Raw genomic sequence first — 26,976 nt, forward strand, 5'->3', positions numbered from 1 at the left:
TTCTCATACAAAAAGAAAAAAATTAAAAAAAAAAAAAATCCAAGCAGGCTACTTTGATAAATCATCAGGTTCTTGAGTAGTCTTAGCTGATGGGAGTAAATAATGAGCTGCCTGTGAATCATGGTTACCTGTAGAGTTTGTTGATTTCAGGGGGATGCCATAGTGTGGGGAATGTAGAATTCTGTAGTAGTGTTTGTCAAGAAGAGTTTTACAGGTTTTATGATAACCATGAAGAAAATAACCATGAAGAAAATAGGATACCTATCCAGAACCTTCTGCTGTCATTCTCCTCATTCCTTTATTTGAGACTTGAATGCTGGGGAGGTACAAATGTAGTGTGTGAAACATCTAATGAAAGTGAAAATTGAGATTGGGAGTTTTGCTTTTTATGATATAGGTTCACAGGTAAAAGTTGCTTAGCAAAGATGAACAAGCAGATATTAAGGTTTGGGGTTCTCTTTAGTTGAAGGAATCTCTTTATTTAGAAATGGTTATTCATACCCTAAACTAGCATAGAAGTGTCCTATTGAAAAGGACTAGAGTTATATTTGAAGTTAATTTGAAGTACAGTACAATTGAATGGGTATTTCAAAGGGACCTATAAGACTTCATGCTTATCTTTTGTACATGAAAATCCCAAGTGCATTATGAGTGGAGGGAAACTTTGTTATTGCATACAGACATATAGACTTGAAAGTCTGGACTGAAGATCCACAAAACCACCCTGTGAAATGACAGTAAGCCTTTGTTCTGTGCCTTATGGAATTGCTTCCCTTTTTCTCTACAGTGGACAAAACTGGTTGCTTCAGAAGAGTTGTTGTAGTTAGTTGTCTGCTGCGGTTTGATTTTGGCTATGTCTGTAGCAGAGGAATTCCTTGCATAATATGATCCTATCTATGTCACAGAAGCATGTAATTGTCATGTCTGTTTGTTCCAGTTGATGTTGAGGTGAAAAAAAATGAGTGAAAATACAGTGTTTCTTTCGAAATTATTGTCTTGTCACAGATAGCATGGTAAGTCATAAATAAATGAAAGATGCTACATGGAATGCTTTTTTGTATATAAACACAGCATCCTCATGTTCACTAAGTCTTGATTTTATCTTCATTTAATGTGCTTTATTAGCAGCAAGCTTCTATGGCCTGCATGTGAGATGCTTTAAATGAAGTTTGTTCTATATATTTTATCAATGATCTGGATGAGGGGATTGAGAGCACCCTCAGTAAGTCTGCAGATGACACCAAGTTGGGTGGAAGTGTTGATCTGCCTGAGGGTAGGAAGGCTTTACAGAGGGACCTGTACAGGCTGGATCAATGGGCCAACACCAATTATATGACATTCAACAAGGCCAAGTGCTGGGTCCTGCATTTGGGTCACAACAGCTCCAGGCAATGCTGCAAGCTTGGGGAGGAGTGGCTCAGCAGAAAAGGACCGTTGGGTGCTGACTGACAGCAGGCTGAGTATGAGCCAGCAGTGTGCCCAGATGGCCAAGAAGGCCGATAGCATCCTGGTTTGTATCAGGAATAGTAGTATGGCCAGCAGAAGTAGGGAAGAGATCATGCCCCTGTACTCAGCACTGGTGAGGCTGCACCTCAAGTATTGTGTTCAGTTCTGGGCCCCTCACTACAGGAAGGACATTGAGGTGCTGTGCGTAGAAGAGCAACAAAGGTCGTGAAGGGTCTGGAGAACAAATCATATGAGGAGCGGCTGAGGGAACTGGGGTTGTTTTAGTCTGGAGTAAAGGAGGCTGAGGGGAGACCTCATTGCTCTCTACAGCTACCTGAAAGGAGGTGGGTGTTGGCCTCTTCTCCCAAGTAAATTGTGACCAGAACAGAATAAATAGCCTAAAGTTGTGGCAGGGGAGGTTTAGATTGGATATTAGGAAGAATTTTTTTACCAAAAGAGTGGTCAGGTACTGGAACAGGCTGCCCAAGGAGGTGTTCAAGAGACATGTAGATGTGGCACTTCAGGGCATGCTCAGGGCTGAAGCTGTGGGGTTTGTGTGTGGGGTTTGGTTTTGTTTGGGTTTTTTGGGGTTTTTTGTGTGTGTTGATTGTTGGACTTGGTCATCTCAGAAGTTCTTTCCAACCATGATGATTCTCTGAAGGATCTGTCCTCTGGAAAGCCCTATTAGCACATCTAAGATCAAGGCTGAAGCAGTCTGTGATGTAGGAGCTGGTAGTGCTAACAGTTTTTATACTGCGGTTTACTAAGGTCTATTTGTAAGCAAGGAAGAAGTATCTGTTCTCATTGTGCAACTGAGAGCTTATGCTTTGTATTAGCAAGCTATCCTCGTATAATATCTCTACCTTGTGGTGTCTGAGTAGTAGCAGCAGGCAAGTGACATCAACTGATGCCATATGACTGCTTCCCTCTTGGGCTGTTTTAGGACTTTTCTTATTGTGGTCTTTTTCTACTTCTCCCAAGCTACAAGTCTCAGTTGGTCATGAAGCTGACTACTGGAGCTCAGCTTCAAGACAGCTTTCTTACTCAAGCTGAGTTGTCTGTGACTGCATAGAAATTAAATCTGCCGTACGTTATGGTACCCATCTCCTGTGTGCTTTTTCAAAGTTTTCCATAATTTCCTAATTCTACTTCTGTACCATCTACAGAGAGAGAACAGGGCTTGGAAAAGATAAATGGAAAACAAGCCATCCTTTTCTTAGTTCTAAGTGAGATAAATCACCTGTCTTTTTTTTTTTTTTTCATTGCAGTATACATGAAGCTCAAGATCTGAACCTGCTATGACTGACCCAGACGTCCTCACTGAGGTCCCAGCAGCTCTCAAACGCCTTGCCAAATACGTGGTGCGTGGCTTTTATGGCATTGAACATGCTTTGGCTCTGGACATTCTCATCAGGAACCCCTGTGTGAAGGAAGAAGACATGTTAGAGCTCCTTAAGTTTGATAGGAAGCAGTTGAGGGCAGTCCTCAACACCCTCAAGGGTGACAAGTTCATCAAATGCAGGATGAGGGTAGAGACAGCTCCAGATGGGAAAACCACTCGTCATAACTACTACTTCATCAACTACCGCCTTCTGGTTAATGTGGTGAAGTACAAGCTGGACCACATGAGGAGAAGGATTGAGACAGATGAAAGAGACTCCACCAATCGCGCCTCTTTTAAATGCCCCATTTGCTTCAGCACTTTTACAGACTTGGAGGCCAACCAGCTGTTTGACCCCATGACAGGTAAGAGTAGAGGTAACAGAATACTCTGGTTCTGTCCTTTGACTATAAGGAAACAGTCTTGGGAAAATTTTCATGAGTTTGGCTGGAGCTAGAGGGCAGTCTGTTTCTGCAGGTGATAAATATTTGAGCAAAATACAAAAAATAATGTATACAGACTTACACAGTCTTTACAGGCAAATGGCCATGTTGGTAAAATGCTTGAGTGTCGAGCAGTAGAGAAATGGAGGTCCTACTGCAGTCATATGAATAAGGCAGTCTGTCCTTGTTGGAAGCTGACAAATTTCAATATAACCTGGTCTTGCCTGTAAACCTGTATAACTTACTGGTAGTTTGCAGAGTGGGCATATGTATAGTTGATTTTGGTTTGCAAAATTTTTTTAGTTTACAGATAGTCATGCAGGAAGTGAGTCGTCACTGTTTAATTTTCTTGTAGCCAGTTCTTTCTACTGCACAACCTTGTTTCCCCAGTGTAAAGCAGTCTTACGAAAGTTAAAATAAATGAATTACAGGCTTGTCTGTGGTTGGGAGTAAACAATATTATTTTTCAAATTGTGTCTTAGTCTCGGTGGAGGTATCTGTCTCATGCATATGAAATGAGAAACTTTTCTGGATGTCATTGTCTTGCAGGGGCATTCCAAATACTTTGTGCTCATGTGCCAGGGGAAATAAGAAACAATACCTGCACCTGATGAGATCCTATTTTGCTAGTCTAGTCTGGGATTATTTGGGGGAGAATGCATGGAAGAGGGGTTGGGTGTTAGGCTTTTGCTTCATGAATTAGTTTATTTTTAATTTTTCTTTTGAATTCTTTGTCCTGATTTTACTTTTCCACAAAAATAAAAGGGCAAAAGTCAGGAGAACTCTCAGAAACAGTGGAGTGTGGGGTTTTGCATAAATTATCATAATAAGAAACTGTAAAAATTCATAGTTTAGTGGTATTGAAGCTTTTCATCTAGGTCTGCTGATGTCTCATCTGCTTTGGAGAAGGGCAAACCCAGCAAATGTTCAGCCTATCATTTGCCCTCCTTCCTGCCTCCAAAGATCAAGAGCTGTGAAACTCCGTTTCCTTGAACAACCATGAAACTGATACTCACTACTAGAGAAGCAGAATCCACTAAGTCAAGTAACAGTTGTTGCTGTAATCCAGTGCAGCATTCTGAGTAGAAGTTACTCTGTTGTGGAGCAACAAAACCAGCAATGCCAGCACAGATTTTCTGTACTCACCACTGAGTACAGAAACAACACGTGCTCTCTACAGTAATGATCATCTGTGGCAGCTACAGTCGTGGGTGTCGGGCTAAAGGGGAACCGTGCTTTTGCCGTTTGCTTCAGTAATGACAGTGTAGAGAACCTGTGCATAGAAATAAAACATAGTGGGGAATGTGAGTCACTCATCCCAAGGAGACCTGTAACACCTGGGATGTGAGTCCTCCTGGCCTGTGTGGGTGGAAAGTTCCAAGAACAAATAATTGGATGTCGAGGATATGCAGAAGACAGTAATGCTGGGATTCAGCTTTGACAGCAAGGCCTGTGCTCCAGGAACCGATGAGGTCAACCAAGAATTTGTCTGCAGTACAGGCACTGGCTGTCTCCACAGTGCAACATCATTCACTGGCATGTGGAATGTTTTGCAGTTTTGCTGATGGAAGGAAAGATTGAATACTGTTTTCCCAGCAATTCCCAGCAGTTGGTTTCTGTCAGTATTAATGCAAATAACAAGATAGCTAGTTTAGCTTCACTAACTTTCAATAAGAACATACCTGTCTAGAATTTGTGTACATTCTGTTTGTCCTTATATGACTTTTAAGTCAATGTTAGCTTCATCTAGATAGTGCATGATTACACTATAGTTTCTCAAGAGCTTTTACATGAAATACAAGTTTAGAGTGGGCTTTCCAGTTACCCTATCAGAATATTTCCTACTGTCTCCAAATGATGAGATAGCTACTTTTTTCAATTCAGGGTAATTAAGTGGGTGATACTTTTTTTTTTTTTTTGTGAGAATGGTAACCTTATGTTGCAGTGGATTGTGTTGTCTGCATATGTTTCCGGGTCCTCAGGAATTCTGTATTAGAAAAGAACTGAGACACCTTTGGATCTCTCACAGAGGGAGCTTGTGAGGACAAGGCATGCAGAGGAACAAGGTTTATCAGACAGTGAATAGCCATCCTTTTCCAAGGATGTCTCTAGCCCTTATCAGCACTGTGCAGAAGCCTCTCCCACTCATTGAAACTCATGGCAGTGCAACTGCTGAAGGGTAGCTGAAAACCACATGAATTTCAGTCACAGCTGACCTAAGCTGCTCCTGGACTGCAGCCATGTTCATAAAATTTATGAACTAAAAGGCCTGCAGGGCCAAAGTCTGTTAGTCCGTGGGGCAAGCAGAGCATGGAAGGCATCCTCTGCACTAATCTAGACCAACCTGCACTTTACTTGGCGATCTGCTGTTAAAAGACATTCTGTTTCACTGTCTGCTTTTTGTCCTTGTCAGGCAGATAGTTTAGATGTCCTGTGTTTGTTCTGCTTTGCTTTCCTCTTCCCTAGTTAGAATCAAATGCAAACTGATCAATTGTTGTAGAATGAAAGGGTTAGAAAAGAGGTTATTGCTCTTTTCCTTCCTTATCAGTGATAGTGAGGAGGTTTCCAGAATCTCTCCATGACTGTAGTCATTCTGTTGCCATTTGTGAATGAACAGTGCTTATGAAGATCCTGTCTGTAAGTTGAATCCATAGTGTGCTCTAATTTTTACCACAGCATCTGTCTGTCTGTTGGCTTTAGCAGAGGTCTGTTTCTTACAGGTTACCATGTGTCAAATGGAGGCTTTTTTAGCTCTGTGCTTTAATCCATTTGTGAATCATTTTGAAGTAAACAAATAATATCACACTTGCTCCTCTGTGGCAGTGTTTACTTTTGTCTCCAAAGAAGCAGGATCAGAGAGTTCTGCTTTTCAAGGCAGCTTGTTACACACTGAGCAGGCAATTCTTCCCCACTTTTGTGTTTTGAGATCTACAGACTGTGTGAATGAAAAGTGGTTTACTTCTATCCTTGTGTTTGAAATGGGATGACTGAGAAAGGAAAAAAGATTGTCATTATTCTGGAAGATTCTAATATAAGCACTGGAAATATAGATCACTGCCTTTCACTTGTGCCATCATTTGCTGTCTAGCTGTGCCCTGATACTTCATCACTCTGTGTTCTGCATGCTAGCAGTTGCATGCAGCTGCTCTGGTCATGAAGCCTCGTGCAGGTGAGAAGCTGCAGCCATTCCCTTAAACAAGGCAAGGGCTATCTCTTAAGGCAGGGATGTACAAGAAAAGAGTTTAATTGTGTAGCAGTAAGAAAAGCCAAATGTTAAAGGTGTACTGTGCATGACACTGCTGAACTCTGTCTATTCCCAGACCTGGGCTGACAGTGGACAGTGGCATAAAGGTTTTCAAGTGTTTGACCTAAAGATAGGAAGTTACTTCATCAAGCTCTTAGACAGGCCTGTGGGAAGAGTTTTCTTCTCTGTGCTTTTAAATGTAGGAACTACAGAAATTTGCTTTCTGTATGCCACTTCCTGAAATTGGAGAGTAATCTAAACAACTAGATACCAACTTGTGGCTTAGAGTAAAAAAAAACCAAACCATGCAACTCTTGGAGAATTAAATATGCAGAAGTCACTTCTGTGGAGTGTGGGGGGAAGGACAGGAGGAGCTGCATTGTCTCACCCAGCAGAGGGAGCTGCCTTCTCTGCTCTTTACATACGGGCTCTGGATTGATTGATTTATTGAATGTTACAAAACTGGAAATTATGTTCATGGATCTGTGTTCTGCAGCGTGATTAATTGGATGTGGTTGGGGAAGGTCTCTCTGGTGTATCCCATTCTCATACCCTGATCGTATTTGTAAATCTAGTGTAGTGTTGGAGTTGACTGTGAAATTCAAGGTTGATTTGAAAGAAAGTATGTGACTAGAAACCACAAAAGGCAGAGTGGGGTGGAAGTGAAGGAGTGACAAAAACAAGATCCCGCAGTGCGTCACACTGTTATTCAGTCCTAGATTTCCTTAGGTATTCTAAATACCAAACTATCAGGATACTCATCAGCCTAGCAGATGAATTTGATGTTATAAAGAAAATATAAGGCTAGACAAAGCAGTTTTTCCCTCTGTTCTCTTCTACCTTTGCAATATAATTTTTGTCCAGTCTTGCATTTCTTTCACTTCTGTTACTGTGAATAAAAATATGGATGTTAACAGTATATTGTAATTACACTTGGTCTCTCTTATATATGTCTATACATTAAGTGTCTTCACCATAACATTCAGTTAGATAAGACATGAATAACAGTGGAAAGAAAAAGATGGAAGATAAGTGGGTAATGTGATTCAGGAAGATGATGCTGTTGGGATGTTCTTAATTGCAGTTGTAATCACTGGAGTCTTTTGTTGTTGGAAATCATAGCAGCTCATTACTTGTCTCCTCTTTGCCCTCGCACCATTTGCTTTTGTTTTGGTGAATGATTTGTGGATATAGCTGTCTTAGTCTTCCTGAAGATGCACTCTTAATACTAGCATACTGTGTGTCTGGATCCCTTTCTTATTCTGTGTGCAGATACAAAATTTAATTTGGGAAGAACAGATTGAAGGTGGCAATATCATTTTTGCAGAAGGGAAGACAACACCTTGAATTTCATTTTAACCCCACTGTTTTACTGTCAGTCTCTCACATGTCTTTTGTGTACTTCATAACAGAATTGCACATAACGCATTCAAAGGCTGGTTTTCAGTACCTGTGACAAGGCACCTTGTATCACACTTAGGCAGCCTGTGTGCAACTGAGCTTTTGTATGGTTTGGGCCCTGCTACTGAGATCAGAAATGTGAGTAGCCTTTGATTTTTTGCCTTGGTCTTAGATGTTGCTCAGCTTCTCACTTCATCCCCAATGAGCTATTCAGATCACATCTGTCTTTTCTTCTTGTTTCGACTTTCTACTTCCTCAGGCAAAAGTTCCACACTAGTTTCAAATTTTCCTCATCTGATTCAAATTAGTTTTGAACCTGTCCTATTTATTTTGTTAATTTTTCTTATGCTCCCCCTTCTCCCTGTTTTTCACCTTGCCTTTTCTTGTGCAGCTCTTGTGTCCATTTCTGGTACCTTTCTTTTTGTGTTCTGCAACTTCCATCCATTAGTAAAAAATAAATAAATCAGAGAATTATTTGGGTTGCAAGGGACCTTAAGAATCATCTAATTCCAACCCCCTTCCATGAACAGGGACATCTCCCACTAGGCCAGGTTGCTCAAAGCCCCATCCAACCTGGCCTTGAAAACTTTCAGGGAGGGGGCAGCCACAGCTTCCCTAGGCAACCTGTTCGAGTCTCTTTCCACACTCACAAAAGGATTTCTTCTTAATATCTAATCTACTTTTCCTCTCTTCAGCTTAAAGCAATTACCCCATGTCCTCTCATGACAAACCCTTGTTAAAAGCCCCTCCCCAGCTTTCCTGTAGCCCCTTCAGGTACTGGAAGGCCACTATAAGGTCTCCTTGGAGCCTTCTCTTCTCCAGGCTGAACAAGCTCAGCTGTCAGCCTGCCTTCATAGGAGAAGTGCTCCACCCTCTGATCACCTTTGTGGCCCTCCTCTGGATTTGCTTCAACAGCTTCACGTCCATGTTTATTGGGGACAAAATAACCCAAATAATGTAGAAATATTTAATCTATATGTTCACACTGTGTAGTCAATCCTATTTTATTTTTATGCCGTTGATTCTTGTCCTTTATGTTCAATGATTTTCAGAACATTCTGGATTGCTTTGTCTACTATGTACTGCCATGCATGTGCTACATGATATTACCACTACAACAATTTGCAGCTTTTTAGCAGCCAAAATCAGGACTTAGAAAGTCTTTTTGTATTTGGCATACCATAACATTCCTTTGAAAAAGAGAGGATTCAGAGCAATTCTGTTTTGAACAACTTCAAATTCTGTGAAGATTTTTTTTTTCCTTGTTAGCTTTCCAAGTGTATGGAAACCCATCAGTGTGATTTTTCTTGACTTTACAGGCATATTTTGTTTGTCTGTGCTGCCACTGAGAGCTTTTGGCAAACACCAAAAGAAGGAAACTGCCCATTCTCTGCTTAGTTTCTCTGTTTCTATTCAAATTTCTGGCAAAAGCTCTAATAGTATTCCTGTCAACTTTACTCTGCTTTAGCTTGATAAGGCCTGGAGCCACAGGAAAGGGAAAACTGAGAAAAAATATATCAGGATTAATGCGTGTTTTTCTAAAAGTAAGAACATTCTTTAGAATTACTTACAAGGGATGTGCAGGTTATGTCTGTACCTTGAACTCATACCCTGTGGGTTTGACACCCTGTCTGAAAGATAACCCCCATCTAGTCTAACCGTAGATTGCGCAGCTTGGTGCAGAAATAGGTGGAGGTAGTGTCGGAGTCTGTGCCATGCAGAACATCAGATTGGAGGATTGTAAGACTCTGGAGTCACTCAGAAAAGCTGTTGCCTGTAAAGTCCTGGCGAGTTGCTTCTCTGTTCTACGTTGACCTCTGGCTGGTGTGCTGTGTCTCTTAGATTAAAAATGCAATCTGATAAATGCATATCCTGACTTACAGTATTGATACCTTTTTATTTTTTTTTTGTCTGCAAAGGACACGTTATTATTAGAAGTGCATGAAGTAATTGCCCTTCAAGTAAAGGTTATCTATCACCTTAACTTTTCTCTTGGTGTTGCAAATGAAAATAGATAACAGCAAGAAGATCCCTGTAAAATCTGTGAATATTGCTAAGCCATTTGCAGTGATGAAAGCTGGACTGCAGCATTGCTATCTTTTACTCTAGTAACTTGCTGTTCTTCTGAAACTGCATCCTTGGTAATACCATCTGGAAAGTGTGTCATCCTTTGAGGTATGGTTATCTCTAAGTTGGATCAGGAGCTCATGTAGAATCTTGTACTTGTGTTGCAGTCTCTTTGCTGTTGGTTGCAACTAGAAGGTATATTATGTTGGCTGAGTTGGTATTTTGGCCTAGTCTTCTTGGCCGAAGTTGAAGAAAAAAAAAAAGTTATTTAATTCCTAATGAGCTTCACTGGATATTCGCTCTGTTCAGTTCCATCTTTCTCTGCTTACTGTCTGGCTTAATTTATCCACAGTAGGACAGAAGGAAAAACTGTCAGCTCAGATCTGCCGAGATGGTGCATATGAGCTGGAGCAGAAAAAGCTCTTACTGAGAAGAGGAAAGGATTCCTCTTTTCTTTTCCAATTTTATGTTTAATATGTATTAAATAATTCGGTGCTTCTGAACAAACAATAATTTGATGTATGTCTCATGCAGTCCCTTTTTAATGCTTAATCTACCTATTCAAGAAAAATATCTTTGGATGCTCAAAAATTCTGTTAAAATATTTTGAATTTAGTTTGGCTAAAAATGGTCTGTACAGTGAGATGGATGAGCAACTCAGTGTTCCTCTAGATAATATAAAGTGGTTCTGAAGGTGCTTCTTTTTTATTTTATTTTTTTCTTTTTAAGAAAATGTTAAATTGCTTCTCTAATTTCAAACCCAGGTCAGCAGGAAGGGAAAACTATAGCATGAAATGTTATTGTGAAATGCAGAGGCAAATTTGATTGGTATCTTCTGAATTTTCTGGAGCTTACTACCTGAACTACACCCAAGAAATATATTCTTATAGGCCATTCTACATGAATATTGCAGACTGTGATCAAGTTGCTATTTCACAACTGAGTTACTGCACTGCTATGCCCTTAGAGCACCTTGCATGCCTCATTCTCCACTGACAAGCTGCTGTGGCCTCCTCGACAGAGATTATTAGCTTACATCCCATACAGTGCTCTAGAGAAAAATGTATTTTAAACTGCTGACTGTCTTTGTATAGCTGTACTTGCTCCTTGGCCAGAAAAAGCTAGTGTCTTTTTGTTTTTCATGTGATCAGAGTAAGACAGCATGATTTATTTTCTCCCGGAGTGCTCTCAGAGTAGAAGTTAAAAGTCCAAGTGTGTCCATCCTGTACTGAAATATGTCTTCCAGCAGATGCTGCAGGTCAGGCATGGGGGCTGATGTGTGGTCAGTGTTGACTGATGGATGGTGAGATGGCAGAGAATACTGTGGTTGTGGTGGTCAAAAACGGCAAGTAACAGTGAAATGTAACAGGCAGCTGTATGAATCTGAGTCTATAAATGAGTATATGTATTCATGAGTCTATAAATAAGTTTTATAATGTTGAGAAGTAGATGATAACAGAGGCTTTACCATGAAATGCTTCATTAGGGTAGATTAGATCAGCTTTACCTCAACTATTCTCAAGTTCCAGAGGTTGAAGTAGAAAGGCAAAAGTATCTGTGTTCACCTGGTATTTCTTCAAGAGAAAGTATTTTCCTTAAGGATTTTTCTTTTCCAGTTGTCTGTATGTACGTCTTAGATGCACCAGAGAGATGTCTCTCTGCTGTGGAGGCACACAGCAGAAACTTTTTGCCCATCTACCAGTATGTTCTGAGGGAGTCTTTTGGGAGCCCTGAACAAAATGTGATTTAAACAAGTAGGTATAGAAGTCTTGTAAATGTTACTGAGCTGTGCACAAACTCTGGAAGACAAATGAAGGTACCCAGAACGGTTTGCTGAAGCCATTTCCATGACTAGAGGAATTCTGACTTACTTGGTTTGAGTGTTTGGAGCTTTATAGTATTTATTGAGGATGAAAATAGGTCCTTTACAGACAGAAGTAGAAATTGTAACATCCTGCAAGGTGAAGTGTTCCAAGTAAAAGAAAATGCCTTCTCAGACAGGCCTAATTTTCAGTATTACTTCTAGTGAAGTAATCTTCTGGTCTTTGCTCTTTTTTTATAACGTCTGAATTTGAGAATAACCTAACAAGAAGTGGTGATGGCAGAAGGGTGAAATTCCGTACTATTCAAGGGTGGGAAACAAGGGAAGAGAGTCTTTCTCTTGCTAGTCTGGTAGTCTTTTTAGGTTGGTGTGCATTGTGGTTTTTGGGGGTGAGGTGTGCATGTTTGGTTTGGGCTTGTTTGTTTGGGGTCGTCTTTTGCATTTTGCTTTTCACACTTTAGAGGCATTAATTCATTTTTTTCATGTGTTCTAAAGGAGGTCAAAGTTGATTGCTGTTAATTCTGTACTCAAGGGATGTGCATTTGATCCTTGATCTGTGAGTTTGGACAAATAATCTTTTCCACTAATCTGTTAAATTGTTGGGAAAATTAGCAACTTTCCCTCTGGCAACATTCAAACTGTTCTGTTATCTTCTCAGTTAGAATGGTTTCCAGCTTATGAACATGTACCAATTGTATGAGTGAGTGAGAAACATGGGGTTTCTATAGTGAGCTGATCAGCTGTGCAGGAGGGGTGCAATGAGGATGGTTCCTGCTAGCCAGTTTTCAAAATAGCTGAGTATTGTGAGGACAGAGTTGCTTGCAGGAGTATGCCAAGTGAAACTGCAGCAGGTGCCCTAATGGAAATGCTTGATAGCTGGCAGTAATGCCGTCCCCTTACATGCCAAGCACACACTTCTTGCAGTTGCCATCCACACATGGTCTGCCAGGGCACAAAATCTGCTTCCTTTCATTTGCAAGAATAAAAACTCTCTATGTCCCAGCCAGATTCAATCTGGTTCTTAAATTTGGGGGATGGATTTGAGGTTACCAACATCAATGTCTAATTCAAAGAAATATTGAAGTTCACTTTAATAGAAAGTTGCTGGTTCCTTTCTACCTTGTGTGACATTTTGGTACAGGAAATTCAACAGCTGGTTTTCCAAAAGAGTGGCCAAATGCTGTGAAGTGCCAGTATAGTATATGGAGAAACCTAGGCACAGCATTTGGGAGACTTGTCCAGAGGCTTTTGTGTGGATTACAAAGTTATGAAGAGACTTTGTTTCTGTTAGTCTCCTGTTGAACAAGTGAGCTTTACCTTCCACTTTGTCTGAAGCTATTGCACATTTCAAAAAGGTTAGGTGTATGAATTAGACTAGTGTCTCAAAAATAACCTTTCTGAACCTGGACACATGGCCTATGATGCAGCCGACTCAAGGGCTCTCTACTTCAGTGGTTATACTTAAACATGGCCTGATAGGCATGCCTGTGGCAAAGCAACTCTGGAATAAAAAGATGACAGGAGGAACACAAGTGCAAATTCTTCTAGAGAGTCCTTACTTGCCCACAGGCTGTATGTTGGCTCTCATCGGACTCTTTAATCAGAACTGCAGGCAGCCTGGTGTGTATCTCGAGCTTGCACAACTGAAATGGAGAACCAACGGTATACTTGAAGGGACAAAAATGTTCCACAAGCAGTAGTGCTCATTCTGTTTCTTGGTAACCATGTTTTCTGAGAAACAGGTGCCATTAAGAGAGTATATAGGTAATATATTAATTGCTTTCCTTTTTTTTCTTCTTTTTTTTTTTTTTTCTTGTCCCATAAAAAAATCAAGCTAAAAATAAGGTAAGGTTTGTATTGTTAAGTGAGCTACTAATTACTTACCAGCTATGAACATTAAAATTTCCATCTGAATTTGTTTAAAGTTCGATATTAAAGCCCATAAGTTCTTATTGATACAGAACTATCATTGTTGAATAGTATAAAATTCTTAACTTCTGTTTCTAAGTAGAGAAAAAAAACCCTCTGAATCTAATTTTCATCAATATAGACTTGCTCACAAATATGTATTTTTTCATTGTATTTTTCAGTCTTGCTTTAACCATTGTAGTGATTCGATGTAGTCCTTATCACTGACTTCAGTAGAATATTTTGCAGTGTGGAAGATTTTATCTGGAGAATTTTGTTGCACACAACTTCTTTCACTTTTGGAAGTAATTATCTTTCTCTCTGCATTGTCCCCCACAAATGTGGGATGAAATTGAACCAGAAAAACAGAACTATGCCAGGAGTCTTCATATTGACGTTTACTTGTTCCCTGAGAGGGTCAGATTCAGTGTCTTCTTTTCTCCTGTCATATATTAGATTATTGGTCTGTGTGCTCTTTACTCATTCTAATTGTACTTGTCCTTTTTTTTCATTAAAACGCTATTCCCCTGCCCATGCTCTCCAAAAAGGGGCAGAGGAAGAATTTGTCTGTTAATAACAGGATAATAAGCCTTTGGGTTGAATGTGTATTCTGTTGAGGTCTCAAAAGGTAGCAGAAGTAGTTGGTACTTGAAGAAAGAAATTCTGTCCAGCCGTATTGGCTACGCAGATAAGAAAATTGCAACTGGAGGACCGAGGGGAGTTTTGCCATCCAGAGGAAACAAGCTTTTTTGCTTGAAAAATAATGAGATTTGGGGAGGAGGAAAGAGGAAAATGAAAACGGAGAGATTAGGGGATTGCAAGTGCAAGACAATATTAATTTTAGTAGGTAAGTAAACAGTCGACTGTTCCACCTAATGTGCCCTTCAGGGAGAGGCAACAATAGCAAGAGGCCTGAAACCTACTTGGTGACGATTTGCATTTCAAAAGGATTGGCGAGGCTTTTAATTCCCTCCACCAGAGATGGCCAGGAAAGGCATTTCTTCAGAACACAGCATCCTGTCTTCAATGATTAAAGGAAATCTGAGTGTAGGAAGGAAATAGGCAGCTGCTTTGGCAGAACAGGAAAAAGCTGTGTGATACACAATCACTTGGATAAAGTCAGTCTAAAATTGCATCATGGGAGAATTTTCTCTCTTTGCAATCAAAAATTGCCTTACCTTTTTGCTGTTCAGTAGTTTTATTCTTACTCTCCTGCTCATTCCTGGGGACTTAACTGTGGCTAATAAAGGTTCTTTGGTTGTGCTTACAGGTGGAGCTAAGTCAGTCTGTCTTGTTCTCTTAGTCTGAAATGTTACGATCGAGAGTTCAGGGTGAGAAAAAGGTTAAACTACTCTGCTTCTGAAAACAATCCTATTGACAATTAGAGAAATGCATTTAGCAGTTTTACTGCACAACTTGAGTGTATAAACTCTACTGTCTGTGGTTACAGGAATACTCAAATATTGTAGTTTTGAGTTGCAAAGAGAAGATTAGCAACTTTTCAATGCATTCACTGGAGCTGACAGAAGACAGACCTGCTTATGACAGACCTATGTTTTTCCATAATAATTGTATTGAGCTGGTGAAATGGATTAAAAAGGGGTTTGCTTGTCCATCCTCAAGCCTAAGAAGAAGCAGATACAGGATCTTGAAGTGAGCGGGGGACAATGTTATAACTTGACCAGGGAAGACAAAGGATTAGGTGATTTGTGATGCTTCATTCAAATTGAAATGGAGACATGGCAGTCTCTGGTTCTCCCTGTGAAGTGAACAAGATCAGAGGAATGATTATTGTTGCAAACAGACCACATACATTTTGAACAGAAACAACAACCATCCACATTTTTTCATATGAAGCCAGTAACAGTCATAACTAAATTTGCTGATACGTGTGTATAAAAATATGGATGTAAAATCTTAATAATGTCAGAGAAGCTCATGAAGGAAGAGGAAATAATTCTCACCTGCTGTATTTGGTGTTACGTAGGTTAAAACTTTCTGAAGACTTTGGGCTGATTCCATAATTGGCATAAACCTTTTTGGGATTTTGAAGTATTTAACCCAAGGAGGTCTCAACACAAAGTCAAGTTGCTTTCTATCTCCCAAATATTTTTTATGTGATAACTGAACATGGGGTGTCTGGACTGGAATGGTTTTGCTGAGGAATGAGTTCTTCAGTCCTACCTGTAGTCCTTCCCCTCAGCCAGGGGTCTTGTCAGTGGTAAATGCTTTGGTGCTTTCATCTTAACCTGCCTGGAGTTGAAAGTTAGTGACCTACAAAACCAGTAACTTGTAAGGCAGGCAGGAACTTGTTGCTTTTGAACAATGAAGGCTGCTGTGTTCCTCAGCAGTTTGATATTTGCTTAAAAATGTAATCCTAATAGTAATCTGAATCTGCATGACACATTCAGAGGTTGGGTGTTAAGGATTTGCTGCCTGGTGGGTTGTGAAGACTGCAGTGGTTACGGTCTCATGGCGGGACAAAGAGCTTCAGTTGTGGAACCAGAGATGTGGCTGAGCCTGAGCTTGACCCATGCCCACAGAAGCATGCAACTTTTGGATCATCCTAAATGTTCCTTGGGTGACATTGAGATACCACAGTAGAAACTTGCATTGGGTGTGAGCTCCAGAGATCCCCCCTTTTATCACATACTTATATGGCTTTATGACTTACTACTTAGGTTCCCCATCTTCAAAATGAGAATGTATAACACCTTTTCTTCACACTTGATTGATTTGTCCGATTAGATGGACAGGTTTGGAAATATAATTTTTTTTACAATGTATTTTTTGCAGATCTCCAATTCTGTGCTACTGAGCCTCTAGATCCCATGTGAATAGGACTGATGCCTCAGAAATAGCAATGACTTTCTGCTAGTCTTCAGTATGGTTCCAAAATTTTGCCTTTATAGTTTATATTTAACTAGAAGGCAAAATTATAAACAAGTGTTTACATTTTCAGAGGTTCTTCTGTCTTTCTGTCTTCTCTTGGATTTAAATAGACTTCGTTATCTTTGCCAAAATTACTCCTTTTTTACCCTGCTTCTCCCTCTTCAAAATCCAAGTGATGAGATCTATCAGAAATGCAAGTTCACTGCTGTGCTGCTGCTCTTCCACCTGTAGAGGAAAGGAATAACAGCTTGTTTCTCTTAACCCCTTTTCATTTGAATTTTAATTTGCTAGCTCATTTATATCAAATCTGGGAAAATACCAGTTAAATCTGTGCACAATGCATTTCTAACAGCAAGATGGCAATTTACCTTGGAGTTGTGCCAGTTCTGCTTGCTCAGATAGAATCATTTGTGGTACCAAGCATGAGTGCGTACTTAAGGAGAGGGAAAACAAAAGCAAGTAAACAGCAAAACAGGCCTTCTATTTGAAACTCCCTGTGAGAGATGAGAGATTTGCAATTAATGTCCGTATGTTTGTTTATAATCAGTTTTGAAAGGAGCATTAAGACCCTGTAAGCTTCTGAATGCTGAGGGACAGGAAATCGGTTTTGGAAATCTGTGTCTGAGAATTCATTTATGTAGTTGTTTATTTCTTCTCAGATCACTGCCTGTATCAGAATTTGAGAGATAAAAAATTTCAAATACTTATTTGCTGATGTATTTTCTGAAAGCCTTATGAAGTGACTTTCTTCAAATGTAGTGGCAGTGTTTGGCATGCAATAGAATTTCTCAGTGTGAGTACATTGGTTCCTCAACTTGTGATGACTTCATTTAGGATCTGCTGCCAGCTGTAATGCAAAATCCTTTGATACATTTTGTAATATGCTTTTTCAGCTCAGGTTATAGTAGTTAAAGCTTGGAATTGGTATCTTACTTAAAAGTTACATTGTTTAAGAAGATGCCTTGTGGGGTAGTCTCAAGCATAGGCTTCTTGTCTCTGTATGTCCTTCTAACTAACATTATTGCAGTGTCTTAACAACGGTAGGATATATTGTTTTCATCCCTATTTCACCCCTGCCTATCCTAAGGTGCCAGTATAAAGCTCACAACAGTCTTCTGTGCTGGTATGCGTGAATAATATAAAAAGTGTGATGCTTTGGACTTTTGTTAGCAGTTGACAAGATGATGTTTACTATTTCTGTAGTTTATAAAGACAGTCTTTCCTTCCATTTGTTTTCTACCAAGTATTTGCTGCATTTTCCAATTTTGTCTCATTAGTACATTGCCCATTCATATACAAATCTACTATGAATCTTTAGTAGAAAGTATGAAATAGAAGTTAACTAGGCTAGACGCTTGAAACAACCTCTGAGGCTGACAGTGAACCATGACTTTTTCTAAAAAAGTTCTCCACCAGTTATGAAGTAATTTTCTGATGAACTTGTCTGCACAATGTTTCTTTAGTTTGCTGATGAGAATACAAAACAGTTGACCATTCTCCCTTTCCCCAATCAAAATTATCATATCAAATCCCATTATAGTTTAGCTTCTCCAAAACTTACGATTGGGCTCACTTTTTTTTTTTTCTGTAATGACTCCTATTCCTGCTCAGTTTCCTCCGTATGAGTAAATTCTCTTTCATCCTTTGGCCTACAGCAACATCCACTTTTCCTTTAGTGTATTACGAAATGTAATCCCTAACAAAACAAACTGTGATTTTCAGCTCTCATCCACTCTTCCCAAATGTTGAATGTCAATTACAGGGTTTGCTACTGTAATAGTTGTTTATCTCTGCATTGTTTCAAGATTAGTGCTGTTCCTCACTGGGCTGCAAGAGAGTAGATACTCTTCTTAGGAGCAGGAAGGAGGAGGAAAGGCCATCTGCAGCAGTCTCCAGAGTGAGATGCTTGCAAAACAATCCACTGGGGTGGATGAAGAAAATATTTGTTGTACCATTAATAAAAACTTGTAAGCCAGTTTTTAATGTTTATCTCATCCTATTTCTATTTTGTGTCTGTCCTATAATTACATAATATATTAATACAGTAGTGCATGTATGTAATTTATAAGTAAATATTCTTCTATTAAGAGTGTGTGCTCAAATTTTTACTGATGGAGTGTGCAGTTTATTAAGTTTGGAGGCCAATTATCTGGTCCTTCAGTTTAGTCCTTTCCAAAGGTAACTTCCAGTCACTTGCCCAGGGTTAGGATCTTTATCTTGGAAAGTTATTTATTTGAATCCAGAGCATTATCATTTTGTTATGTAAGGGCTAAATCAGGCGCTGGATTTGTTCTCAATCTGCAAGGCAGTGTTTTATGTTCTTGCAAAGACTTGCATAGATTTTAATAAAGTACCTTGATCTCTTTCTGACTACTTTTGTAAAAAATCTGAGTGTTGCTTCTCTGCTTCCACTGCAATCTTACATCTGCCTTTCCTTGACCCTGAATAAATCCTTTATAAATACTGAGTACTTTGTTGGGAAATGGAGAGTCTTCGATCTGTATCGCAGGTTTGTGTGAATCTCTTTGGATGTGCATCAGGCAGACAATGAACAGATTAAACACGAATAGTGATGACTTCTAAATGATGAGCTAGTTGAAAGGTAGTCATTGAAGCACACAGAAGAAGCTGCTACTAACTTTTAGTGCTGCTCTTCATCTTGTGCCCAAGGAGAACTGAGAATATTCTGGTTTGGGATTGCCGTGATAACAATTGATAGCTTTTGTGCCTGCTTCCTGCTAAAAGCCTAGAGATCGGTGCAGGTGCCAGCAGAGCAGGGTTATGTGTTCTGGGGTTTTGGGTTTAGTCTGAGTCATTGCTCTAAGGCTAAACATCCCCTGGTCGCTGTGTGTTCAAAGGGAACCAGAACAAATTGCTTCATTCCCCAGATTGTTGTGAATGAGGCAAATATAATTTAAAAATATTTAGGAATGTCAGAGGTTTTTGTTAAAAAGAAAGGTGATTCAAAAGTGTAGAGAGAGGATCCTGGATTGTGTAAATAAGGAGAGATCGCTGATCTGAGGGGTGAAGAGAAATTTTCGATGGAAACTCATGCTGTAAAAACCACATTTAATACAAGAATAGAGAAGTATTCAAAATTCTAAACAGAACAGTACTGGACCTTTCAGGCTTTGATTGAAAAAGAGTGGGTAACTGATACTGAAACATCAGCAAATTAGCAACGTTAAGGTAGATTTGCAACTTTATTTCTTCTATATATATGCATCTGACAATATGCAAATGCCCTTTCTTCTTAAAAGAAATGCAACATTGTTTTTCTGCAAATGAGTCTCCTGCCTTGTATGCTGGATCAGACAGTGTATGCTTGCACTAAACTGTATTTTCAGATATTAAATATAAACTAAAATATAAATTAATATACCAAAATAGGCTGGCACTAAAAGGCAGCAAAGTTAATTTATGATAGAGAGTTAATAATTGTGTCAATAATGTTCTCCTTAAATGGTGGTAATTGACAGTTTTACACTGAGGGCTTGCAAAGTTTCATAGATGTATATATAAAAATGAGGTGAGGCAGCAGTGGTCTGTCTGTAACAGCTTCTTTCTCTGCTGCCAGTGAAGGAAACCCTGCAGATTACTGGCCTCTATGCTCCTCTCTGGTTTTAATATGTTGTATACATTCAAGTGTCTTAAGTCCAGTGGAAAGAGCCCTCTCTAGATATCATATGCATTATCTGAATGCCATTTTCATTCTATGACTCTGGAAGACCTATTAAACTAGCACGTGTTAAAACTAAGCTCACATACGATCTTGTGTATGTTAAACTTCTCTTTTGTACAGAACAGTCCAATCCAGGAAAGACAGTGAACAAATATAGAGAAATAATAGGGTTTAGTTTTCATTAAGAAAACTACTCCTTAAAAAAACTCCTTTTATTTATGGAAACCAACTCTATCACATGATTTTTCAATAATTTTTCTGCTAGTCATTATTATTCTACTGTGCTTTATTCTGATTTGTAAAATCACTTATAGCGAATAGATCATAAATATCTTGTCTCAGCTTCTGGACAATGTTTTGAGTGGAAAGGTGGCTTTTGGTAGCATTCTTATATGTAAATTTTTCTCTTAACTCCTGAAGCTGCTTACAAGTGCAAAGGATCAAGAATGTTAGGTGTTTGTTGTTTGTTTGTTTGTTTTGTTGTTTGTTGTTTTTTTTTTAATGGTGATCACTTAAATTAATTCAAACTGGATTAAGCTCTCTTCCAGGCCACTTTCAAGCAAGTTCACTCACTCCAGAGTATCCCAAAGGATGAGTTTGCCTTACAGCCTACCTTGGAAGTGAGCAGGCTAGGAGCAATAGAAGATAACAAAAGGATCACACAAGGATTTTCTCATAGGAATCAACCTGCACTTTTGTAATTTTCATTCAGCCTGCATGTGTTGCAGACTGGGAGAAGAGAACAAGAGCATCATGAGATGTTCAGTGCTGAGTCAGACATGAAATGTTGTGTTAAAGTAAACAACACTGCTATGACTTTCACTTAAACATGTTAGCAGATGGTCTGTGTCAGTCGTATGTATAAGGCACTGGTGCAAGTGTTTGCTGTGATCTTAGCAAGAAAGGCACTCAGACTCTGTGAGGTATTGATTAAAAATATTATTTATTGGAGCTAACGAGAAGAAAAGGGAGAATGGATAATGGTATGTCCCTTCCAATACTGGGAATCCTATGTTGTGCAGCATTGGACAGGCCTCCACTTGGGGCACAGCATAATGTGCAGAACCCCATCCAGTGGAGAGGTTCACCAGCATAATGGTCTTCAGCATTCTTAGATGAAAATTTTGTTCATTAATTCTGCTGTTGAGCAAAATAAATGTTGCATGAGAACATGCTGCTTCACTTTAAGATAGAGACATGATGGTGTAATTTCTGGTGTGAGGGCTACCTGCAGAGCCTCTGGTGGGATTAACTGGCCAGGTTTATCCTGTGACCAGGGTGCATGTGCAGCACAGGCCTGAAGGCCAAGTGCTACATACAGCACAGAACTGCAGCTACTCAGGCAAACTGTTCTGTGGATTATGGACTCTGTGTGCTCTGGTTAGGATCACTACAGTACACAGCTGTTCAGACAAGCCAGCCTGCATTGTTCCTTCCTGCAGCAAGGAAAAGGTGTATCTCACAGCTCTCAAATAACTGCTCTGCTTTCAGAGGGCAGTTAACCTGATCGTATGCAGTGATTCTAGTGTTGTCTACAAGGGCCAAATTTTCTGTATCTATGTGCTCTGTTGCATGCAGTTTGCAGAACCAGTTATTTCTGGACACTCTTGTTAGTACTACTGACGGGTTCGTTTCAGGAAGGACTACAGGGCTCCAGAGATGGTGTGCTGTTTGGTACCCTTCACTTATCATGACCCTGGCTTACTGGCTTTCAGCATAAGCATAGTGGAAAAACATATCCTAAAATCAGCAAACTGCTGACTAAAATGTGCAGAAGAAAGCCTAAAATTAGGTAAAGCATTTGTTTGTGAACCAGAACAACGATGGAAAATCAAATTTTCCAAGGCAAGTCCACACTACACAAGGGATGTCACAGGTTAAGACTGATGGGCACAGCAGCATGACTTGTTTGGGGCTGTGTCAGTCTATGAGTATGGTATAGTTTTAACTCTAAGAGGTGAACTGATCAAAAAAGCATCTATGTTGAAATTTTACACGGTCCTCAGCAAATGCTGGGATGCATATTCCCATCAGTAAATGGTTAAAATGCATCACCTCCCCTCTCCTGCCACCTTGCACCAGTTAACATTATCAGTGAATCTCCATTAAAGCTGTCCAAAGAAGTGAAAAACAGCCAGGCACACTCTTGACTGCTGGAGGAGAACGGGCACTCGCCTGTCCTCAGGGAGAAGAAGCAATTTTTTCTTTCCTCTGGTTCTGAATTTACCCATCTGTTTCCTGTCTACCATGATGCTCAGGGGCACACAACTGGACGTTCCTCCCTTGCCCCCTGCCACTATCTCACAGCAAAACACATCCAGGGAGAAGGGTGCCATTCCTGCCATGCTTGCCACACTGGAGGGAGCAAAGACTGGTTAAAAATAAATTTGGGAGCAGATGGCGAGGCAGATTATTGTTCATCCTAGGGCAGTGATGATGATGTGCCAGCTAACTGCTGGTTGTCTATCAGAATTAATCAGGAGCTGTTGTGGCACATGATCACTGAAGTCACTGCTCCCTATGGGAAAAGAGAAGGAAGAGGAGAGGAGCAGCTCTGTATAGAGTTATCAGAGAAGCACTTGTTTTTGAAGGTAGGAGGAATTTCTGATGGGAAAAAAGACTACATACAAAGAAAAACAGCAGGGTTTTTTATGGTTTGGAATTTTTGTTAATATACTCACAGTTTCTTATATATCTGCAGGTATATCTAGCTCCTAAAAAACAACTGGGAAAACTTGGTTGCTTTCTTCTTCCTTTTGTCTCAGTGGAATTGTGTATAATCAGAAATAAAAACCTCTAACAGGTTTATAGGACCTTTATGAGCACCATCTATATGGATACATGATGAAACATTATCCATGGATGTGGCTGGTTTGGATTTGTGTCGGTGTCAGAGGCAAGGACTTGCTGTGCTCAAAACACTTCAGAAACATTAATTCTCTATGCAAATAGAGAACAGACTAGGTGAAATCTGACTCTACGCATTGAGCTGAAAGGCAGAATCTGAGGTAGAACTAGAGTTTTGATGCTTTAGTTATGATATGAAGGGTAGTTTATCTGTATTACCTTTGTTGGGTTTTTTCTGTTTGACTAAAGAGATTAATGAAATCCTGTAAGAATTAGCAGATGTTTTGTTTGATCAAATTAAGAAAATAGGGAGTACATTTTAGTGTCACTTTTTTTTGCAATGGAAGTCAACAGTAAATTTCAATCACTTTGTCCACTTAGATAACCTGTCAGTCTATTTTCTTAATTTGGTAACATTTGTTAAACTAAATTTCTTACTTTGTGTCTTCACATTCTATTGTCCAGGCTGTCGTGGGACCTCCTTTCAGTGTACATCCAGTCTGACATCCAAAGATACATTTTACCAGGGTGTCATTTATGGAAAACTTAGGTTCTTGTTTCAGAAGACATTTCAGGTGTTGCATTAAATACTTTTTATCTAAGACTGTCCAGTCTGTACAGTCTACCATAAATAGTGCATTCTCCCCAGACATACTATATAAAATACAAATAGTAGGATTAAACTTGCTATTTCTTCTTTCACTTTTTTAAAACTGCTCTTCTTATATACTTTTGGTTTAAATGGTGGTTTAGGATGTTGAAGTGTTTCCTATGCAAAATAATCAGAGGGCTCTGTCCATATGTAGCAGTGAGTGGAAGACAAGGCAAGGCTTAATTAAGCTTCTTCATCTCTTGTTTTTCAGGGGATCTATTTTGAGGTGTTAGCAGTAAGAAGAAATTAACTTAAAGCAGAAATAAGATAGAATGACATAAAGAGAGATAATCCCTCTGGATGCTCAAAATTTGCATGTGCTTTTTATTGCTTTGTCTGACATTACTATGAACTTAATCAGTATGAGTGGGATGGCACTAGTGGGTTATCTACATCAGCAGTAATCTTTAGGTCAGGAAACACTGTTAAAATGTTCCTGATGCTAACAAGTCCTTTTGCTGCTGTTGCAAATGATAAGAATGGAATTACTTTATTGACTTATTTCTTGTTATGCATAGGTCAGGTTTGCTTCTTTCTTTAAGGCCCTGTGGGAGAGGGCTACCCAGACCTCAGTCCCAGCTTCACAAGAGATCCATCTCAGTATAATGGACCAGGATTTAAGCAGCCTCATCAAGTTTTTCTGCATGTTTCACCTGGTGCCCTGTTATTCCCCCTTTAATTTCTTTTCCCAACATCTTTGTAGACCTAATGTGTGTTAGCTTTTTCCCTTTTCTGCCCCAGCTTACCTCCTAGCATCTCTGCAATTCTGCCACTTAGAAACTGCCAACTCTTTTCTTTCCATGGCAGTTCTGGCACCCTCCTACAATCTGGAGCTCAGCTTAGTCCCAGGGAGCCTCTCTTTCCATTTGTTCTGTTTTCTACTTAATGAGAAAATGGGATTCTTTCTGCCAGCCACTGCCTTGGCCACAAAGTACTGCCCAAGATTTCAGTATCACTCCCATCCCCCTAATGGCTCTGCATGGATGGAGAGGGAAGAACAGTGGTCAGGCACTGAGTGCACCACCTTTGGAAGAAGCTTTGCCATCACACTTACCTTGACTTCATTCCTTTCTGCCAGCTCTGGCCACAGGACTGAGCGCTGGGTTATATACAGGAGGCCCTGCAGGTGGAATCTGGCTTGGCTATCATCCTTTCCCAGCCATGAGAGGTGGTCCTTCATGCAGCATTACTTGGATTGGTTTGAGGGGTCTACTTCCTTTGAGAGTAAGGAAGAAAGAATTTTTGTGTGAAGCAGTTTTTAAATAGCACAGCAAGAATAAGAGAAAGCAGGTATTGGCATGACTATCCAGATGAATATCTAAAGGTACAAAAAAAAGAATATATGGTACTCCAGTTTTCTTGATGGTAGGTAACATGTGAGTCTTCATGTGATAAAATGAGAGAAATATTAAAAAAATCAGTAGATTTATAAAAGTACTGTGTAAGGCAGCAATTGAAAGATGGGACTGCCAGGCAAAGGGTGTGTGCACAAGTCTCAGAAGGGCATCTGTTACCTTTTGTGTAGCTGAGAATCTGAGTTTGTTGAGTAGAATGTGCTAGCTTACATCATCATTCATATTCCCAGCAAAAAGTAAGAGCAGTACTGCAGAGCAGTACTCATTCATATCATATACTATTGTATATTTTTGCAGTGTTGAGTCACTTTCAAAAACTGTAGGCTAGGAGCCTGATTTCTTACATCAGTAAATAGCTGGTGAGAGTTGCCCAAAAGCTATTCCAGACCTTCAGGAAGGAGGGTAAGGAACTTGATGTCCGTTCAGATAAAAGACTGTTATTGTTCTTAAGTAACCAGCATCTGAAAAACCTGCTTTGTTCATTGTGAAGGGCCTTCAGAGCCTCTCAGAAAACAAAAAGGAAAAAGTAGTCTGAAGACTTGTCCTCTTGGTGTTGGCCAATTGTGTGACACCATTGAAAACAAGGCTGGAAACAACTTGGAGCTTGCTGCTTCGCTTCCTCTTTCTTGCTGCCATCCCAAGGCCCATCACGCTTCTGACACTGGGCCAGTTAGCCTTTCAAATACTGCCTCAGGACAATGGTTTAAGGATTTCAATCTTGCTCTTTGTTCTTAAATCTCTTGTGTGTACATGAGCAAATTTGCATGACATGCAAAGTCTCAGCATCCATGGCATGTTCCTTTGGGTACTCTTTTTTTTTTTTTTTTTTAAACTGGAGTTTATTATAATGAGAAAATTATATTTAAAAAACCTTTTTATTAATCCATATTGTTGTTTAGCTTTGGAAGCTCATGCAGTAGAGAATTTTCCTTGCCACACATTAACTCCAAAGAGAATTTGAAAGTTATGGAGTTTGGTTGTTGGCATTTCTGAGCTACTGTCTATTTAACTTGAAGCCAGTTTTGACTACACGTAGCTTAGTAAGTGTGCCAGAGTTGTAAAGCTTTCTCCTTAGGGAGTCTGTTGTATGTTACTAAAGGTATTCAGTAGTGACAACAAACACGGAAGGACAGATCTGTTCCAGAAAATACAAAGTGCTGGTGTGCTTTAACAAATGGATCTCAGGGATGGGAAGTATTTCATATTTGCCATTGGCTGAAACAGGGATCTGGAGTGAGTCTCTGAATGTTTTTCTACTTCTCTTTTCCTGTCTATGAATGCTTGAAATGTTCAGGGAAGAAAAACATTGTCCTTATGTATTGAAAGGTGTTGCCAAGGGTGTCTTACCTCAACAATTCCTGCTTCTGTTGTTAACAGCAGGGTTCATTTTGTGCCAAGAGGGTCCAGACCAAGTGCTGAACACTATTCTTGACCATCTGTAATAACATTCCAGCAACAATATTCTTCCAAATTATACCTAGGATAATATAACTGCTTGAGTAAAATCCACTCTGCAGCTTAACAGAGAGACCTTCTGTTTCCAGGACTGCCAGTCCTTCAATTTGTATACATTTCCACACTGTTCTCAGGGAGAATAAATAATACATGAACATATGCACTGGCTAAGTGAAATTTCCTTCTGATTATAGTGAGACACCAGTAAATGGCAATTATAAAATATATTTATTTCATATTTTGCTAATCCTGCTGTGTATGCCTTCATCTCTTTTTTTGTTGTTATAAGTTTCCATCTTGTTTTTTAAATTTTTTTTAAACAAATTGTTTTGATAATTTTTCATATGTTGGTGAATTGCATTTTTAACTCTCTTGAACAGT

General features: G+C 39.6%; 1 protein-coding gene across 1 annotated transcript in view; it reads left to right on the top strand.

Annotated features, from left to right (window-relative positions):
- The window catches only part of GTF2E1 (general transcription factor IIE subunit 1), a 56,208-nt gene that overhangs the window by 7,946 nt on the left and 21,286 nt on the right, over positions 1-26,976 (top strand). Inside the window, exon 2 of the mRNA XM_051611839.1 lies at positions 2,715-3,192. Coding sequence (XP_051467799.1) covers positions 2,745-3,192 — 448 coding nt within the window. The 5' untranslated portion in view covers positions 2,715-2,744. The remainder of the gene's footprint in view (positions 1-2,714; positions 3,193-26,976) is intronic.

This window comes from Apus apus, chromosome 1 (assembly GCF_020740795.1).
Source record: "Apus apus isolate bApuApu2 chromosome 1, bApuApu2.pri.cur, whole genome shotgun sequence".
Lineage (NCBI taxonomy): Eukaryota > Metazoa > Chordata > Aves > Apodiformes > Apodidae > Apus > Apus apus.